This window comes from Rattus norvegicus, chromosome X (genome assembly GCF_021556685.1).
Source record: "Rattus norvegicus strain SHRSP/BbbUtx chromosome X, alternate assembly SHRSP_T2T, whole genome shotgun sequence".
Lineage (NCBI taxonomy): Eukaryota > Metazoa > Chordata > Mammalia > Rodentia > Muridae > Rattus > Rattus norvegicus.
In genome coordinates this window covers 19827581-19848161 of record NC_141554.1, presented here as the reverse complement: position 1 = coordinate 19848161, position 20581 = coordinate 19827581, and the positions used below count along the sequence as shown (strand labels likewise).

The following is a 20581-nucleotide window of genomic DNA, read 5'->3' as shown; positions in this document are numbered from 1 at the left end:
TTGTTAAAAATAAGCAACAACTCATTTGCAATTTGACAAACAAGACAAATCACTAAAAATTATCATTACAAGTTCAAAAATAGTTACAAAGTATATTTTACACTAGCTTTAAAGAAAACTGTCATGTTAAAGATCATAAAATACACAAAACAGAAGCTATTAATGAAATTGTAATGGTAAAGACTAGATTTGGGTAGCAACATTTTTAAGACACAGTTTTGTTGGGTAACTGAGTCTGGCCTCACACACTTGATGTATTAATTTCTGTAATATATTTATGTGGTCCCACATGTATTTTCTTCCCCCATTTATCCTATTTGGAATTTATTCAAGTAAGCCCAATCCTGATTTCTTTACCACTGAATGATCAACCAGAGCCAGATTTTTCAGCACAATAAGATAGTCTTTATTATATTTTAAACTAGAAACAGCAGATAGCAAGCTCACGAGGTATGATTTGATAATTTTAAAATGAGTCTTCAACAATAATAATCAAAGAATAAATCTTAACTGCACAGATAATTTGGTCACTGTTACAATCTCCTGGGGTACAAGAGCCAGCAGCATAAAGTAACATAAAGGTAATGACAAAGAACTCCTGATGTGCCAAAGCTACAGGTCACCTCATTAAACCCTACCTTTGCATTCTTGTCATTACAGTTATTTAGCAAAAATGTCAGCCATGCACGGAGTCCTCATACAAGAATCCTGTTTCGCTGTTGCCACTAATACTAAACTTTTCCTTACCCCCAAAATTCAATGAATTGCAATTCCAGTGTTTATATGGATTGAGTGTCAATGGTAATATGTGAAATTGATTTCACGTTCAAGGTTAAATGGCAGACTGACTTTGCATTTGGTGGTCAGCTGTGTATCCTAATATTTATCTTTGATTTTATTAATAAATTGAACTATATTTCATAAGCCCTGAGATATTAGATAACCTGCTAATGATTGTTCACTTTACATGTATTTTCTATTCTTGTCCTAACTCTACTTAAGTATTTTAAATTATTCACACATAGTTGAAACTAATTCAATGATAAAATTTATTACTGTATAGCTGAGACTAGTAATAAGGCCTTTAAGTAAGAGTTGCATATTTGATGTATTACTTTGTGGGAAGCAACCCTTAAAAACTACATCTATAATTCTGTCAGCAATTCGTGCTTTCTTTCTAGTTAATTTTCCCATAGAGGGCCAGACTCTCTTCCTTTCTTTTGTTTTCCTTCAAACATAAACACCAGTTTTCCAACTGAACAGCTAGCTGCCAACAAACTTGACCTGGGGAAACAACGTTAAGAGTTGTCTGCCTGGCAGAGAAACATGCAGAGCACACATTCAATAGTGAGCCGTCCCCCGTGGAAGGAGTGGATTATAAGGCAGTTGTCTGAGTCATACATCGTTGATCATACACTAAACTAATTTTGCTCACCCAGGAAATCTGGTTGATCGTATTTAATCCCACCTCAAGGGTAAATGTAAGAAACTGACATTGACAATCAATGGATTTGCCAGTTCTCAGGAAAACAAAACTGGTTAGGCACAGCAGCAATGACAACATTCGAGGGGGCTGGCATGTGGGTGTCGAAATTACTTTCCATGAACTACTATATGCAATTCAACGAAGGAAAAAACTTAAACCAAAAAGGTATTAGCTAATTCATGTCATTTTCTCTGCATTGATCCTTGTCGTTTTTTATGCACATACTTATCCCTGTCACATTTTCTAGTTATTAATGTTAGTATCTAAATAGATTTCAGCATCTCTGTGGGAACATAATACTAGTGAAAGGCTTGTATAATTAGAAGATTCTATTTTTAGGTCAGCCGTATCTCTGCATTAATTGTTGGCTAACATTTTATGTCCTTAAATAATGCTGTATAGAATACAAGATAATCTGCCAACTTCCTCTTAGACTTCTGCTTACAATATCAATTCTCTGTTGATAGCTTTTAAGCATATTGCACACTTGTCATCTAGCACATTAATATGTAATTGTTACTTTTAAGAAAGGATACACTCACAAACTTAAGTTAATGGCTTTAACCCAACACATTTACTGTGTCACATGTTATAGGACAATTGCTACTGCAAAAACATTAACAACGCAGTTCATGGTTCGATTCTCCCATCTAACGGTACAGGTGCCTGAAAGTATACAAGAAGAGGACTTTGATATACTAGCAAAATCTCACATTTAAAACACTAAACACATACACATTCATACATGCATACACGCATGCACGCACGCATGCACGCACGCACGCGTATGCCATACTCTTAAAGATTTTAGTAGTATTTCCTCCAACACATGGTGTCTTTACATTTCATACTGGACTGAAATCATACTTGTGACTAGGTACAAAGCAATTCTATTGATACTATCTTTTCAGACTTTAAGTAGCACTATGTAATAACTCCAGTCTGACTTTGCTGGAACTTTGATTCTGGGTAAATTCACTTAAGGTCCCTCACCATCAGATGTTGTATCCCAAAAACAGGAGCTGGCCACGTGAAATCCATATGGGCTCCTCTGGACTACTGCACAGGTCACTACAAAGAAAGACACAGAACAGCAGTTACTGAAAAAGGGAAGGAGGCAAGGCTGCAGGGTCTGTATTAGAACTCTAGAAACTAAAAATGTAACACAAAACAATTCAGCCAGTCAACTAAAATAGTCTCCTATGTTGAACATTTCCTACCACCCTGAACCTTACTCCATGGGATTCAGCCATTTCACGGACTGTTTCCACCGCTGCTAGCAATTGCATGGCAGAAAAATTCTGGGTCAAATTGTGTGCTCTGTGCCATTAACAGATTTCAGACAGAAATGCAGAGAATATTCCACTTTGTACTTGGCGGAGATCTTCACAGGCCTCTGCGGAGGCATGGATGGATGAGCAGAAGACAGCATTGAAGGGTCTCCGTACTACAAAGGGCAAGGTACAAAGTGCTACCAAGGACAAGCAGTTCAAACCACTTTAGACGGAAAGCCTCTCCTTTCCGCACACTATCGTGTATTATGTTGAAGGGATAAGTCAGAAGTGTATCCTACACTATGAGTGTTCAGCTATAATACCTATCATTCAGGTACGCTCTCAAAATTCAGAGAAAATCAGAAGAGAGGTATGCAAACTAATGAGGACGGACTTACAATTATCACTTACCGATGTACTTGTAAGCTTTCCCCAGTTTGACCAAATGAGCTATAGATTGTTCAACGATGCTTGCGGTCCACTGGTTGATGCTATTCTGGTTATAGTCATTACCACCCAAGACTCCTTCAACACACTAGGAGAAAGAACAGCTCAATTAACCCAGATGAACCAAACTGGACATATACTCCAAGAGAAATACATTCAAGTTAGCATCTGCTAAGGCATTAACAGAAAACACATATCTACTAAATGTTTGTTGTGCACTGTCTCTAAGCGATTAAGAGTTTTCTAAACATTTCCATGAGCCTTATCTCATTCTACGAAAATTTACAGGTCATACAAAGATAAATTAGCCACTGCCTCTGTGTTAAAGACCTTAATCTAGCAGAGGCACTAATCAAAGACGTCTAAAGAAAGGCTAATTTAAAAACAATTCTCTGGAGTATAATTGGAATTCCATTCATGACAAATAATTGCTTAGCTATGAAGTAATTAATACACCTGCCAGTGGAAGTGAATAAAGATATTATATAGAAAAGAAAGTCAAACAATCTACCACAGTGTTTACTTGCATCCACTTTGGATACCTGGGCTTTTAGGCCAGGCTCTGTATCTGTCTGCTGTGAAAGTTTTAGCTAATGATCTTTACCCACGAGTTCCCAGACTGTGGGGAGAGATGCAATTCCCAAGAACTAATGCCTTTGTCCTCTTTTCACTCTGAGTTTTGGACCAAAAGTGTAGGAGAATGAATTGACGGCCTTGAAGTCAGATGCACTGGCTAAGGCCTAGTCTCCAACAGATGTTTCTTTGCTTAACCCTTAATGTCACAATATGAATGGATAACCTTGTAGATTACCCTGGCCCCCTCCTTCCACTGTGCCTGATCCCAGATTTCTAGCCATGTGTCTGTCTGTGTTTGTCTTTTCTTCATCTCTTCATTGATTTGAGCCAAGTGAAGCCCCTAACTAGTTACCATCAACCCTTAAAGATACTACAAATCAGAGATTTAAACAGTGCTGTGTTCCCCCAGAGCAAAGCTCAGGACCTGGGCACAACAGTAAGTACTTAAATGTTTGTTGTTGAAGCAATATTGATTAAAATGTGCTTTCGAGATAGTTTAAACTAAACATGCTTTAGACTAAGTCTTGAGTTTATGTCATTTAAAATGTAATTTTTCTTTGAGGAAATGTTGGGGATGGGGGAAATTCTATCACTCACTAAATTAAATGTCTTCTAGTACTAGTACAAGACTGGCTCTAAAAGCTCAGCAGTAAAAGTAAGTTGACAGGAAGAGAGAGCCCAGAGCAAGAAATTAAAAGAAGCTGCTGGTGGTGGCACAAGCCTTTAATGCCAGCACTCAAAGGCAGAGGCTGGTGATACTCTGGGCCTTCAAGGCCAGCCTTGTCTACAGAGCAAATTCCAGAATAGCCAGAGCTACACAGACAGACTTTGTCTTGAAAACAAAAAATAAAACAAACAAACAAAACAAAACAAAAACAAAGAAAAAAGAAAAACTAAGCTAACAACCAAACCAAATCAAATCAAAACCTGAAATTAAAGGAATGAGACTGAGTATGGAATAAAACAGAAATGACCATTGAAATTATAGAATTACCTAGGATGATCGAAAGGGTTTTAAAAAAGTGCTTGTACCTTTAAGCCTTTCCAGCTTTTCAATGGAAATATTTTAGTGGCATAGAAAGGTGACACAGGAAAGAAAGACCAAGGAGACCAGAGACGTGTGCCTCAAAGCAACATGTATGAAGCCTAAGATTTTTCCTAAGTGTTATCTTTCAAATCTAGAATTCAAGTTCAGTTGGTATCAAACTGTTTTCAGTTAACAGCTTATATAGCTAAGCATGTCCAGAACTTCTATGCTATGATAGGTGAAAATTTAGTTCCCCATTAGCTCCCCCCACCTCTTCTCAAGATAGAGGTCTCAGTAGATTTACTTCAACATGTTTACAGATAGAAACACATTTCTTACACACACACACACACACACACACACACACACACACACACACACACACACACACACGTCTTTAACATTCTTGACCCCTTACGCCATCCATCATTCCTTCCTAGGGAGACAGAGTAAGTTACCTGGTTGGTGAGTGGTCAGCATTGTTCTTCCTTAGCAAGCTGAGAAAACCACATTCCCCAGCACTTGGAACTTGGGTTTTCCAGTTTTCTCCCATCCCCACCCAGACCAAAGAGTCACATTATCCTGCTTCTCTCTGCTGACTCAAACTTTCCCTTGTGTGCATGCAGAGCCAGTATTGCAAGTTCTGAACTGAGCAAGGGTTAGTATAACACGACCCAGTCATCAGCCTAGTTTTTATCTACAATAAAGGCAGTGTTTCACTCTTTCAAGTGACGCATTTGCCTCTCCATAAGGTTCAAAACTTGGGTAAGGAAAATATATTAAAGTGGCTTTTCCAAAGACCCAGCATCTTTCCTTTCATGTGTACTAACCACTAATGCTAATGTTTCTTGACATTCTATTTTGAAAAATAAGATGAGCACTATCTCTCCCTTCTAATGCTTTGTCTTTTTTTTTTGGTTCTTTTTTTTTCGGAGCTGGGGACCGAACCCAGGGCCTTGCGCTTCCTAGGCAAGCGCTCTACCACTGAGCTAAATCCCCAACCCCCTTATCTCTCCCTTCTAATTGCTCTTCCTTGTTCTCGGACACTGTGAAGGCATTGAACACATTTGCATTTTATTTTAATTCAATATTCATAAATACACAGCTATATAACACAGTCTGAGTATTTTAAATAATTAAATATCTAATAAGAATTCTTCAACTATTAAAATACAGCAATTGTTTTCCATGTTGCCTAGCCCTCTGGGATGTTGAGCTGATGACTGTACTTACACAGGGTCAGTCCAGCTGAGCTGCGGATGAGACTATACCCTTAGAGCAAGCAGTCAGGCAAGGCAAGAAGGGCCTCTGGGGAAACTGATGGTGTGTGTGTGTGTGTGTGTGTGTGTGTGCGCGCACACACACACACACACACACCCACACAAACACACACAAACACACACAAACACACACAAACACACACAAACACACACACACACACACACACACACACACACACACACACACACACACACACACACACGGAGCCACTCCTGCCCAGACAGAATTCAAGTCAGGGCTTGCAAGGACACAGGCCTCAAGAGCCACACCCGCAATTGAAGCCTCCTGAGCCAGCTCGGTTTTTTTTTTTTTTTAACCTGGGATTTGGCAGAGTTAATGTTGACTCTTTAGAGTACTCTTAAAGTACCTCACCCACAGTGTAGTCTATATTGATAACACTAGAATCAATAAGGATCCTTAGTATCTTTTCTTTCTGTAGACTTGAAACAGAGCTTCAGTGGGTCTTCCTGAAAAAAGTCCAACTAAGCCTCACTGCTTGTACTACATCCACACCCCTACAAAGACGGAATAAATATTTTAAATTTTTGTTTTTATCATTAACATCTCTAGCTTTGGCCTGACAAATCAAAAACTGGATGCTGACAGAAACCTGATATGGATGTCTCCTGAGAGGCTCTGCTAGAGCCTTACTGATACAGATGAGGATGTTTGCAGCCAACCATCAGACTGAGCACAGGGACCCCAAGGGAGGAGTTAGAGAAAGGACTGAGGGAGCTGAAGGGGTTTGCAACCCCATAGGAAGAACAATAATATCAACTAACCAGATACCACCAGAGCTCCCAGGGACTAAACCACCAACCAAAGATTACACATGGAGGGACCCATGGCTCTAGCTGCATATGTGGCAGAGGATGGCATTGTCTGGCATCAATAGGAGGAGAAGACCATGGTCCTGTGAAGACTCAATTCCACACTGTAGGGGAATGTCAGGGCATTGAGGTGGGAGGGGGTGGGTGGGAGTGGGAGCATCTTCATAGAAGCAGGGAGAGGAGGCATGACAGAGGGGGAAAGGGGATAACGTTTGAAATGTAAATACATAAAATATCCAAGAAAAATAAAATTAAAAAAAGGTTTTTCCATCAACAAAACCAACTTTGAGATAATAGCAAATAGAACTCACCTCTTTGACTATATTATGTGCTTCCTCAGCATTGAAGCCAATCTAAAAAGAAAACACACAATAAAACTGCTTTCAGCACAGGCAATATTCAGGATGCCCTCATCTGGCCTAAGAAAGCCATAGTGACAGAAGACCACAGTGCTAGGTCTACTGAGGACCCTGATACTATTCCCTGTTAATGTGAAGCCATTAGAATTGGGCAGGACCTAGGCAAATACCATTTTTGAAAAGTACTTTTACAATAGGGAGTGTAATGAATATTCTAGATAATAATTATATAATAAATCATAAGAAACTAGCATTTAGTAGCTATAAAAGATGTCTGATGTGTGCTATCAGAATACAGGAAATCATTTCTGCTAAAGTGGCCCACAAGAAGAGGATGCTCAACTGTCACTTCCAATTTTATTTTGAACTGATGTGAGACAAACCATTGCTTTCCCAAATAAACGATTATGGCAATAATTTGTCATTAGAAATTAATGTTAATTTAATTGTATAAATTGGTATTTCATTTTTTTGGAGTAGCTTGTTAGAATCTTAGGTGAGCAGCAATTTTCAATAGCATCTAAGTGTCACCTAGTGCAAAGCTAGGTTATGTGATAAGATTGAAATACAAGCCAAGATGTTTTGGGTAAAACAAAAATCACTTCCATGAAGATACTTTGCGTGCATTTGGAAAAGAAAGCAGCACTTCTGTGTTTTAAAAACCACTATGCAAAAACCCTGGAAAGTCAAAAATAAAAAATAAAAAATAAAAACTACTATGCAACTTCAAACTACTTGAAATAAGTAAATCCTGGAGTTATGTTTATTTTAATTTAATTTAATTTATTTATTTACATTCTACTACTTTTTTTTTTCTTTTTGGAGCTGGGTACCGAACCCAGGGCCTTGCGTTTGCTAGGCAAGCGCTCTACCACTGAGCTAAATCCCCAACCCTGGAGTTATGTTTTAAGTATAGATCTCCCTATTTTAATTCTGTTAACTGTTCTACACAAGTTCCCACCATTCCCCTAAAAAAGGAATGAAAATCTAAATAGTTGGAGACATTATGAAAAGAGGTCTCATATTTTGGTCCTATGATAAAATATCATTTTTACTTCAAAATCAGATAAAAATTGGCCTAAGAAATAAAGGACGTGCATTTATTTCACTGCAGTTTGGAAAGTCGCCCAATACTGTGGATGCGTCTCTCTCTCTTCTGGTGCTATGACCTCGGGGCTTCTCATGTGCTACACAAGCACTCTAGGATTTATTTCTCTACTTTTTTTTTTTCTTTTGAAATTTCATGTATTTAGGAAGTAATGCAAAATAGATCTCCTTGCATCTTTGTTAGGAGGTAAATCTGAGGAAGAAGCCTGTGATTGGGGGTGGGGGCAAGTCCTTATTTCGAACATTAGCATGTTTCACCATTCGCCTACAAGTATGCATACTCCCTTGCAGTCCAGAATCTTGTGCAGAAACTTGTACCTTAAAAGTTCCCATTGGACCAGAAGCCCCTTACAAGGATGACGTCACATTTTGCCTCCAGGTCTCATCATTTGTTTTACTGTATCTCACCAGTGGCTATCACTGGGCAGAAAATCTCTGTGTATTCTGTCCTTGCAAACTCTTACAGGCTGTGCGATAATTCAACAGGACTCACCTTCCAAGTCCTTGAAACAAGGGCTTAAATATGAAGCCAGAGACCTGGGTTCAAATGGAACATCTGTCATTCCTAGCAGTTTTAACTTGGGGCCTATTACTTGGTTGCCATGAAAAGTCAGAGTCACCATCAATAACAGGAAAATAACAGACATTATGTTTTGTGAGGCTTAGGGAAACCTGAATCAGTGAGCAAGGGCTCTTAATCCATAAAGCACTTCCTCTAGCCTTTCCTGGGGATAACTCCCAGGACTAGAGTCACCTTGCTGCACCAGGTAAAGGAGACCCAAATGAGTGGAAGAATCAGAAAGAAGACCGGTTTCCCAGGCCCTGATCGGAAAAGGGCGGGGCTGCCAACGCCTGCCCTTGCATCCCAAGTTAGGCCTTCCGTACACCCACTTGGCTGGCCCTCTCAGACCCCGATGTCTGCCCCCAAGCGCTTTAGGTCACTCAGGCCAGCGCGATCATCAGCCTACCCTAAGGACCTCGGGCGGGGGAAGTGGGGGGGGGAGGGCGGGGAGAGGGAGACGCCTAAGGCTAAGAAGGATCCAGGCGGCACGGGGCAGACCTAGGCTAAAGAGACCACCCGGCAGTGTTTCCACAGCCAGTCAGAGAGGGCTGGGGGGCTCTTCCTGGCGCTAGAGGGGCGGTACCTCGTCGCAGGGCCGCTGGTACCCGTCCATGGTGGCTATCCCCGGGGGCGGAGCAAACCCTCGGTCCAGCTCCTCAGCGGCGCACTGGCCTCTGGGGAGGCCCCGCCTCCAGTCAAGACCCAGGGCTTTTGTTACGTAGGCCCTGCCCTACTGACGTAAACAGGCAAGGACCCGATGTGGGCGGGGTTAAAGGACAGTGGGAGGGGCTTTGGTTGAGTTGAGCCCTGTAGCAAGGCTAAGGGTGCCTGCTAGGTCTAGAGTGTTCTTCAGGCTAGGCTGGTCTTCTGAAAATAAGGGAAGCACGTTAAGAGCTCAAAGGGCTTCCGTGGGGATTAGTTAGGATAATCTTGTGTCAGCCAGTCTAGACTCAGCACAAGTGGTTTAGGGCTTCCTGCTGAGATATTGAGCACAAAATTCAGTCATCCACAGTTAGCCAGCAAATGAGTGTAGCAGCTGATCAAGTAACTGACTTATTTCTCCCTGTACTAGTTACTGACTTTGAAAAATATAAAACCCCACAGATTCAGTTTTCACATATGATAAACAAAAATCCCTCTATTTTGTGACTGTACTGTACAAACAATTCCTAAAGTTGCTGCCCCTCCCTCTTCCATCAAGACTGTGTGTGTGTGTGTGTGTGTGTGTGTGTGTGTGTGTGATTTTTGAGAAATGAGCAAATGCCCTAAATGGAATTATAACCCTTAGCAGAAGTACTGTGTTTATATTTATTTTAGGATTCCTTTACTAAGTGGGGTTGGTTTTGAGATTTTTCTCAAATTCTCAGAAATTTGGATTTTTTTTCCTTCCTTTATTCTCTTGTTCTCAGTACAGCTAAGATGCAAAAATTTGAAGTAACCGATCCAAGGTCATATATACAGTATGTGATAGAAGAGGTCTATTAGCTCGAGTGCTGCAGTCTGTTAGCAAAGCTCAAGTTCCTGAACACCGTTGTGAGCTTCCTGTTGCTGCTATAACAAATTACCACATAGTAGTTTAGAGCACCAAAAGCATTATTTCACAGTTTTAAAGGTCACATATCTAAAATGGGTCTGGAGACACTAGCACAGAGGTTCTCAATCCATGGGTTATGACCCCTTCGGGGGTTGCATATCAGATATCCTGTATAGCAGATATTTACATCTACTACTGCAATTCATAACAGTAGCAAAATTACGATAATGAAGTGGCAACAAAAAATGTCATGGTCCGGGGTCACCACAGCATGAGGAACTGTGTTAAAGGGTTGTAGCGATAGGAGAGTTGAGAACTACGGGCTAGCAGCTACTCAGTTTCTTGCTATTTACAACTTTTAGTAACATTCCTACAGCTTCTGAGCCACCACCACCTCTCCTGTGTTAGTCTTAACTACACGTACAAACAAAAGGCTTTTGGCCATGTAGGCTAGGACATTGCCAGTTTCTGGGATTCAAATGTAGATATGTTTGGTGGGGGGAAATATTCAGCCCAACACAATGACTTCTATTTTGTTTCCCAGTATCAAAGTCAGAAGGCTCATTGGTTTTCTAATCCCTTTCTATTACTTTGAGAGTAAAACAGGAATTAAGAGACATGAAGTAACTTGAAGCCTATATAGATGTTAACTGAATCCTCAAGTCCCCCAATTCACCACTCTCACTTTATGAATATTGAATCAAACTTGATGATGTGATTTTTGTTGTACTGGTTCTATTCTATTCTGGGTTTTGCCAGACTATTGCAAAAAATATGTGATTGAGGCTAAGGAGATGGCTTAGAAGTTAGCAATCACTACTCTTACAGAGGACCTAGGTTTCGTTCCCGGTGCCCATGTGTTAGCTAAAGGCTGTATGTACCTCTGGTTCGAGGGGACTCAACACCCTTTTCTGGCCTCTTCAGGCTCTAGGCACATATGGTGCACATACATTCAAGAAAACACCCCATACATTCTATAAGCAACTTCTATGGTCTGTCAATGGAAGAAGTAGCAAATAATTTTGAGAATGTACTTTAAATCTTTGTAATTTTATTAGTATGCTCCTTTTATTAGTAACAGAAAACCCAAGTAGGAAGAACTAAAGTAATAATGTTCATGTTTTTTTGTATAACCAGGAATGTAAAGGTCAATTTATGTTCCTGATTGATATATTTGCTCAAAAGCTTTTGTAGGGTATTTGTGCTTTCTGTCTTCACACAGTACTGTCTTCAGAACATCAGCAATATTTTCTAGTCTCCAGGAGTCTTTTCCTCAGGCCCAATTGGTCATGACTTACCCATGTGATTTTTCCCTTTGACAGAACAGACAGAAAAAATCCTATGGTTAGTGTTTCGTTTTTATTGCGAATAGTGAATTCTATCAAAAAGATGGATGTAGAGATGGGGATATGGCTTACTACATAATCCCAGTGTTGGGGAGACATAGACAGTAGGATTCCTGGGGTTTGCAAGTCAGCCAGTCTAGCATAAATGGTGTTTCCCAGATTTCAGGGAGTGAGTCACTCTTAAAAATTAACATGGTGAGCAATTGAGGAAGACACCAATATTGGTCTCTGGCCTCCATTGGGGTGTTTTGCTGCATAGTCTAAGGCTCTTGAGTGAGGATTATCACCTGAGTGTGGCATAACTTTATTTAAATTATACATATATGTGTTTCAGAAAACCATAGGGAAACATCATGTAAGCTTACTTACCTGTGTGTTCATCTTTATAGAGTCTATCCTTAAATTTATTTATATGGCTGTGAAGGAAAAAGAAGTAGAAATGATGTTAAAATAAATTAGCCAAATATTTCAAATAAGATCTTTAAACAGTTTTAGCGAAACCCATGGTTTGGCTTTTCTAAACATGTTTGATCTGGTTTTAGGCTGTAAATATTTATAAGTCATTCTTGTTCAAGTCGTTTTTGTTTCTTTGCTCCTTTTTGAAACAAGGTCTCACTTATGAAACTTAGGGCTGACTCTAGAACTCAAAAACCTTTCTACCTCGGCTACTGGAGTACTGAGATTACAGATATAGAACAGATACTAGCAATTCTTAAGGAGTGATTTTAACCTAAATATTTTGTTTGTTTACATTTGGTGGTGATGGTTTTAAATGGAATCTTTCTGTAGTCAATGCTGGCCTAGAACTCGTGTTCTCTTGTGTCAGTCTCCTAAATAGTAGGATCATGAGTAGATCTCAAATTAGTCTTGGGAAATCTTACCTAAAAAAGCATTTAAAATATTTTAGAAATGATTTGAATTCTATCTCATGGTGAACTAAGGACTGAGCATAAACTTTTTCACTAACAATGTTGACAAAAAGTAGGAAAACAGTAAAACGTCACATTTGAATTAGTTTCCTAACTGGTTCCAGGAAGAGGTGGATAAGCCAAGACATAAGATAATTAGATTCCGTGGCATGCCAAGGAGGAGAATGTTGATAAGAAATCACACTTTGGGGATTTCTACAGGGGGCACAAATGAAAATATAGCTACAAAACTGTGTCAGTAAGAGACAACATGCAAGCTGAGCTCTGTCCCTGCGTGGCTCCACACTCAGGAAAATGCGCCATAATTCAAATATGCTCCCATCACCTTCAGAAACACGCCCTACGTGTGGGCACCACTATTGTGGTGTTCTTGTGTCCTGATGTACCTTAGAAATCCCACTCTCTGAAACCCAAGAAATGCATTTGATTCAAAAAATTTAACAACCTCTACACAATGCTAATCATGTAGACACCCCAGAAAATTCATGGTTATATGAACCTAAATAAAAAATGTTCAGAATAAAAAGAAATCATACTTTGGGTTAAAAAAAAACCGTAAGGATTAAAAACTAAGAAGGAAATACCAGACCTGCGCTTTGAAGTTACCAAAACTCCGTATTAAATCATTTTTGCCCCTGCAGTAGGATTAAGGTGGTCGGACTTTGCTTATACCTCTAGGTGGCTGTTATAAAACAAAAACTAAACAAAACCATTCTTTCTGGATGATAGAAACATTGACAAAAAGGCTAAAAGTTAGATTTATATTTTTCACATATATTAAGTCCACAATAAAAATCAAGTAGGTACATAAAGAAATAAAATCATGTTATCATAACCAGGGGACAATGGAAAGAGCCCATTAAGGATCTAGATGGTATGATTTTTCAGAAAGATATTAAAATAGTTGTTGAATGTATTCAAAGATATAAAAGACAAGGCTGACCACTTTATTCAATGACGGGAAACTATTTTAAAAAATGACCTATTTTAAAAATCCAAATAGAATTTCCAGAAGTAGATCTACACTAATAATAAACACAACTCCAGTTGGAACAAAGCTGGAGGTTCAACTAGACATTTTTTTTGAAAGTTGTTCTAGGGGTTGGACAGACAGACAGCTCAGTGGTTAAGACCACTGGTTGCTCTTTAAAAAGATCCAAGTTCAGTTCCCATCACCCATCTAGTGACAAATAACCACCTGTAACCCCAGTTTCAAAGGATCCAATGCCCTCTTCTTAACTTCGTGGCCACCAGGCATTCACATGGTGCATAAATGTGGTGCATAAAGATAGCGAGGCAAAATACTCATACACATAAAATAAATCTGAACAAAACATTGCACCAGGTTAGGTGCTGCACGCACCTTTAATCTCAGCAAAGAAACAAAAACGACTTGAACAAGAATGACTTTAAATATTTACAGCCTAAAACCAGATCAAACATGTTTAGAAAAGCCAAACCATGGGTTTCGCTAAAACTGTTTAAAGATCTTATTTGAAATATTTGGCTAATTTATTTTAACATCATTTCTACTTCTTTTTCTTTCACAGCCATATAAATAAATTTAAGGATAGACTCTATAAAGATGAACACACAGGTAAGTAAGCTTACATGATGTTTCCCTATGGTTTTCTGAAACACATATATGTATAATTTAAATAAAGACCTCGAGGAAGGAAGACGGCCAATACTGCTCACATTCCTGATCAAATTGAACCAGCCTGCAGCCGGAGTCTTCTGGACACAGGATCTAAGAGCAGTCAGCTTCAGGTCTTTGTGAAAGTAGCTGAAAGCCAGTCTCAAAAAGCACTGACAAACCTGAGAGCAGAGGTAACATTACAACTTCTGTTAGGAGATATGCACCCGGAGCACTTAAGGAAAAAGACTCCAGGAGCCATCTGGGACAGTATCCTTCTGGTTCCTTCTTGGGCCTGGAACTGAACGGATCCCCCAGCTTTCCAGTTCCCCTGGAAAGAAAGCGTGACTCTAAGAAATATTGACAATCCTGAGGGAACAGGGGAGATCACCACTTTTGGTCACATACCTGACCCAAGAGGAGGCCACATGGATCCCTTTGAAAACAGGGATCTAAGAGCAGCCTTGGACAGGATTCTTCTGGATTCTGGCTCTGCCCACTGCTTACCCAGACACAAAGCTCCCTGTACACAGATCTCCTGGGAACACAGCAGGACACTCAGAAGTACTTCAAACCTGGGAGGATATGGGAGGCCTCTTTTTGACTCAACTTTCAGGCCCAAATTGAACCCACCTTGATCCTCTCCTACACAAGAAGCTAAGAGAAGACGTGGGCAGGATCCTTCTGGTTTCTGGCAGTGTGCTGTGCCGACATAGGCATAAAGCTTTCTGTACTCAGATCCCCTTGGGAGAGAGTGGGACTCTCAGAAGTGCAGACAATCCTGAGAGGACAGGGGAGACCACCTCTTCTGCTCACCTTGCTGGCAGAAGAGGTTCTCCAGGTTCTGCCTGGAGCTTTCTGGACACAAGATATTAGGAGCAGTCAGAGACAAAATCTTTCCAGGCTTTGCCTGTGCAAGGAGCTGAAGGCCAGTCTCCAAAAGCACCGACACACATGAGAACAGACATAAGACCACAATTTCCACATTTCTGGAGCCCTCATGCCATAGGAAACCAGGAGCCATCTAGGACAGGATGCTTCTTGTTTCTGCCTGTGCCCAGAACTGAACTGGTTCCAAATCCCCAGTGGAGAAAGTGTGACTCTCAGAAGACTGGACAATCCTCAGAGCTCATGAGAGACCACCACAACTGCTCAGAAACCTGGCCCAAGAGAAATACTCGTGGAGCCCTCTGGACACAGGTAACTAAAAGCAGACTTGGACAGGATCCTTCTGGTTTATGTCAATACCCAGTACTGACAAAGGCCAAAATCTCTTTCTACCAAGATACCCTGGGAGAAAGTGCAACTCTCAGAATTGAAGACATTCCTGAGATTGCAGGGGTGACCACCAGTACTGCTCACTTTCCTGACCAAGAGGAAACGGCCTTGAGCCTTCTGGAATCAGGAACCTAGAAGCAGTCAGGGACATGATCCTACCGGTATTTGCCTGTAAAAGGAGTTGAAAGCCAGTCTCCAAAAGCAATGACAAACCTGAGTGCAGACATAAGACCACAATTTCTGCTTTGGGATATATTCCTGGAGTCCTCAGGACATAGGAAACCAGGAGCCATCTGGGAGAAGATCCGTCTTGTTCCTGCCTGTGCCTGGAACTTACCTGGTCCCACAGATCTCTGTATCCAGTTCCCCTGGAAAGAGATCGTGACTCTGAGAAGTGTGGACAATCCTGAGGGGACAGGAGAGACTACCTCCTCTGTTCATATACCTAGCCCAAGAGGAACCCACCTGGATCCCTCTGAAAACAGGGACCGAAGAGAAGACATGGACAGGATCCTTCTGGTTTCCAGCTGTGCCCTATGCTGACACATGCCCAAAGTTCTCTGTTAACAGATCTCTTGGGGAGAGCAATGGACACTCAGAAGTGATTCAATCAGTAGAGGACAGGGGAGGCCTCTTCTTGCTTCCCCTTTCAGGCCCAAGTTGAATCCACCTGAAGCCCTATGGACACAGGAAACTAAGAGCAGACTTGGACAAGATCCTTCTCGATTCCGGCTGTGTGTAGTGCTGACACAGGCACAAATCTCTGTTTCCAAATCCCCTTCAGTGAGACTGGGACTGTCAGAAGTGCGTTCAATCCTGAAATCTCAAGGAAGATCGCCAATACACTTCATATCCATGCCCCAAGAGGTACCAGTCTAGAGCCCTCTGGACACGGGGAACTAGGAGCTGTCAGGGACATGATCCTTCCAGTCTCTGCCTGTACTCATAGGTGAAAGCCAGTGTCCAGTATACATGACGCACATGAAAGCATAGGTAAGACCACCACTTCAACCCACTGCGCCAGTCCCACAGCTCTCTGTACTAAGATCCTGAGGGGAAAGAGCTGTACTCTCAGTAGTGCAGACAATCCTGAGAACACAGGGGGAGACCACAACATGTGCTCACACTCCTCGCCCAGAGGAACCCATCTGGAGTCCTCTGGACACATGAAAATAGGAGCAGACTGGGACAGGATTCTTCTGGATCTGCCTGGGCCTGTCACTACACACAAATCCCACAGGAGGGAGAGCTGGACTCTCAGAAATGCAGACAATCCTGAAAGCACAGGGGAGACCAACACTTCTGTCCATATCTGAGGCCCAAGACAAACCCACTTGGAGACCTGTGGTCACAAGAACCTAGGAGCACTCAGGGACAGGATCCTTCAGGACGTTGACTGTTTGTTGCACTGAAAGTAGATTGTGAATGGATCCTTCTGCATTCTATCTGTGCCCAGAGCTGACCCAGTCCCACAGCACTCAGTACACAGATCCCATGGGGTAGAGAAATGAACTCTCAGAAGTGCAGACAATCGTGAGAGTACAGAGGAAAAAACCACATTTGCTCACATCCTCGCCAAGAGGAACCCAATTGGAGTCCTCTGTACACAGGAACATCGGGGTTGTCTGGGACTGGATCCGTCTTGATTCTTCATGCACCTGCAGCTGACCCATTTCCACAGCCCTCTGTACCCACATGCTGTTGAAGACAGAGGTGAATTCTCAAATGTGCAGACAATCCTGTGAGAGTACAGAGGAGACCACCACTTCTGCTAAAATCCCTGGCCCAAAAGGAAACTGCCTGGAGCCCTCTGGACATAGGAACCTAAGAAAAAACTGGGTCATTATCCTTCTGGTTCTGCCAGTGCCCAGAGCTGACCAGGGTCCATTGCTCTCTGTACCCAGAAGCTCTGAGGAGAAAGCTGGACTCTCAGAAGTTGTGAAAATGCTGAGGGAACAGGGGAGAACACCTCCTCTGCTCGCAGGTCTGGTCTGTACACCTGAGAGCAGATGTAAGACCACCATTTCTGTGCCGAGGGACCAACCTGGAGCCCTCAGCACATAGGAAAACAGCATCCATCTGGGTCAGGATCCTTCTGGGTTCTGCTTGTGCCTGGAGCTGTTCTTGTCCAAGAGCTCACTGTACCCATGGGTGGTGAGTAATCATGATGCTAAGAAGTGTGGACAATCCTGTGAGCTCTGGTGACACCACCACTTCTGCTCAAATTCCTGGCCCAAGAGGAACCTACCTGGAGCCCTGTGGACACAAGAACCTAGAAGCATATTGTGAATAGATGCGCCATAATCCTGCCTGTGCCTGGAGGTAATCCAGTCCCACAGCTTTCTGTACACAGATCCTGTGAGGGATAGAGCTGGACTCTCAGAAGTGCATTCAATCCTGTTAGCTCAAGGAAGACCCCTGCTGCTGCTCACATACCTGGCCAAAGTGGTACCAGCCTGGAGCCCTCGAGACCCAGGAACCTAAGTACAGACTTGGACAGGATCCGTTTGATTTCTGGCTGTGTACAGCGCTGATTCGGACCCAAAGCTCTCTGTACTCAGATCCCCTGGTTAGAGAGAAAAAGAGATTAAGACAAGTGTGTTCAATCCTGAGAGTGCAGGGGAGACCACCACTTCCAGTATACCAGACACACCTGAAAGCAGAGGTAAGACCTCCACTTCTACTCCCAAGGGCCTGCCTGGAGATCTGACAACATAGGAAACAGGAGCCATCTGGGACAGGATCATTCTAGTTTCTGCCCATGCCCAGAGCTGACCCAGTCCCACATATTTCTGTACACAGATCACTTGGAGAGAGAGCAGGACTCTCAGTAGCACATTCACCACTTCTCCTGACATTCCTGGTCCAAGAGTAGAGTCTGGAGCCTTCTGGACATAGGCACACTGGAGCAGACTGGGACTGGATCCTTCTGGTTTCCATTTGCTGTCAGGGCTGAACTTACAGTTGCCATGAGGAACAGAGCTAGACTCACAGAAATGCTGACTATCCTGAGAGCTCGGGGGAGAACAACACTTCTGCTAACATTCCTGACCAAGTGGAACCCACCTGGAGCCCTCAGAACACGGGATCATAGGAGCAGTCAGGAACAAGATCCTTGTGGTCTTTGCTTGTGCATGGAGCTGAAAGCCAGTCTCCAAAAGCACTGACACACCTGAGAGAAGACGTAAGACCACAATTTTTACTCTGAGGTACCCTACTGGAGCCCTCAGGACATAGTAAACCAGGAGAAGAAAGGGACAGGTTCATTCTGTTCCTGCCCGTGCCTGGAATTGAACTGGTCCCAGGGCTCTCTGTACACAGATCCCCTGAGGGGAGAATAGGACTCTCTGAAGTGCGAACAATCCTGAGAGTACAGGGGAGCCCACCTCATGCTAACAAAACTGGCCAAGGAGGAACCTGCCTGGACCCTCAAGACACAGGAACCTAAGAGAAGTCTGGAACAGGTCCCTTCTGTTTTCTCCTTGTGCCTGGAGCTGACCCGGGCCCACAACTCTCTGTAACCCTGGGGAAAGCATGGGATTCTCAGATTGAGAACAATCCTGACAGCACACGGGAGACCACTACTAGGGCTCACATAACTGGCTTCCGAGGAACCCACCTGGAGCACTCTGGATTCAGGAAGCTAAGTGCAGACTTGTACAGGATCCTTCTGGTTTCTGGCTGTGCCCAGGGCTGACACAGGCCCAAAGTTCTCTGTACTCAGATGCCCTGGGGATAGAGTGGGACTCTCAGAAGTGCATTCAATCCTGAGAGCACAGGGGAGACCACCTCTTCTGCTCACATCCCTGACCCAAGAGTTGCCAGTCTCTGGAGCCTTCTGGAAACAGGAAGCTGACAGGGACATGATCCTTCCTGACTCTGTCAGTGCTCCTACCTTAAAGCCAGTCTCCAGTATATCTGACACAACTGAAGCCAGAGGTATGACAACCACTTCTACTCCAAGGGACCCACCTGGAAATCTCACAACATAGGAAATCAGGAGCCATCTGGGACAGGATCCTTCTGGCTTCTGCCTGTGCCTGAAATTGACCTGGTCCCACAGCTCTCTGTACCTTGACCCCCTTGGGAGTAAGCATGACTCTATGAAGTGTGAACAATCCTGATACCACAGGGGAGACCACCACTTTGGGTCACCTCCTGGCACAAGGAACCCCCATGCAACCCTCTGGACACCGGAACCTAGGAGCAGTCAATGATAGGATCCTTCTGGCCTTTGCCCATGCACAGACCTGAAAGCCACTACACAAAAGCACTGAAACACCTGAGAGCAGTGGTAAGACCACAACTTCTGCTACGAGGGACCTTCCTGGAGGCCTTACTAAATAGGAAACCAGGAGCCATCTGGGACAGCATAGTGCTGGTTTATTATTGCACCTGGAGCTGACCTGGTCCCTAGGTTCTTGGTACCCAGATCACCTGGGGAGAAAATGTGACCCTCATAAATTCGGAAAGTGATGAGAGAACAGGAGAGACCTCCTCTTGCCTCATCCTCCTTGCCCAAGTTGAACCTACCTGGAGCCCTCTGGACCCAGGAATCTAAGAAAATATATGGACAGGGTACTTCTGGTTTCCAGCTGTGTGCGGTGCTGACACAGGCACAAAGTTCTCCGAACCCAGATCCCCTTGGGAGAGAGAGGGACTCTCAGAAGTGCATAGAATCCTGAGAGTACTGGGGAGATCACCTCTTCTGCTCAACTTAGTGGCCCAAGAGGAACACACTGGAGCCTTCTGGCCACAGGATATTAGGAGCAGTCAGAGGCATGATCCTTCAGGTCGTTGCCTATGCAGAGAGTTGGAAGCCAGTCTCCGAAAGCACTGACACACCTGACAGAAGACGTAAGACCACAGTTGCTGCTAGGATATACATTCCTGGAGACCTCAGGACATA

The 20581-nt window shown here is 42.8% G+C and overlaps 1 protein-coding gene across 1 annotated transcript; it reads right to left on the bottom strand.

Moving 5' to 3' along the window:
- Positions 1 to 382: 382 nt before the first annotated feature.
- Dynlt3 (dynein light chain Tctex-type 3) lies at positions 383 to 9595 on the bottom strand. The gene is made up of 5 exons (NM_001013228.1): positions 9533 to 9595; positions 7233 to 7274; positions 3172 to 3295; positions 2480 to 2557; positions 383 to 2152 (listed from the first exon to the last, which is right to left on the bottom strand). Exons 1-5 carry the CDS (start codon positions 9560 to 9562, stop codon positions 2076 to 2078), a joined length of 351 nt encoding a protein of 116 aa, NP_001013246.1. The 5' UTR covers positions 9563 to 9595; the 3' UTR covers positions 383 to 2075.
- Between the last annotated feature and the right edge of the window lie 10986 nt (positions 9596 to 20581).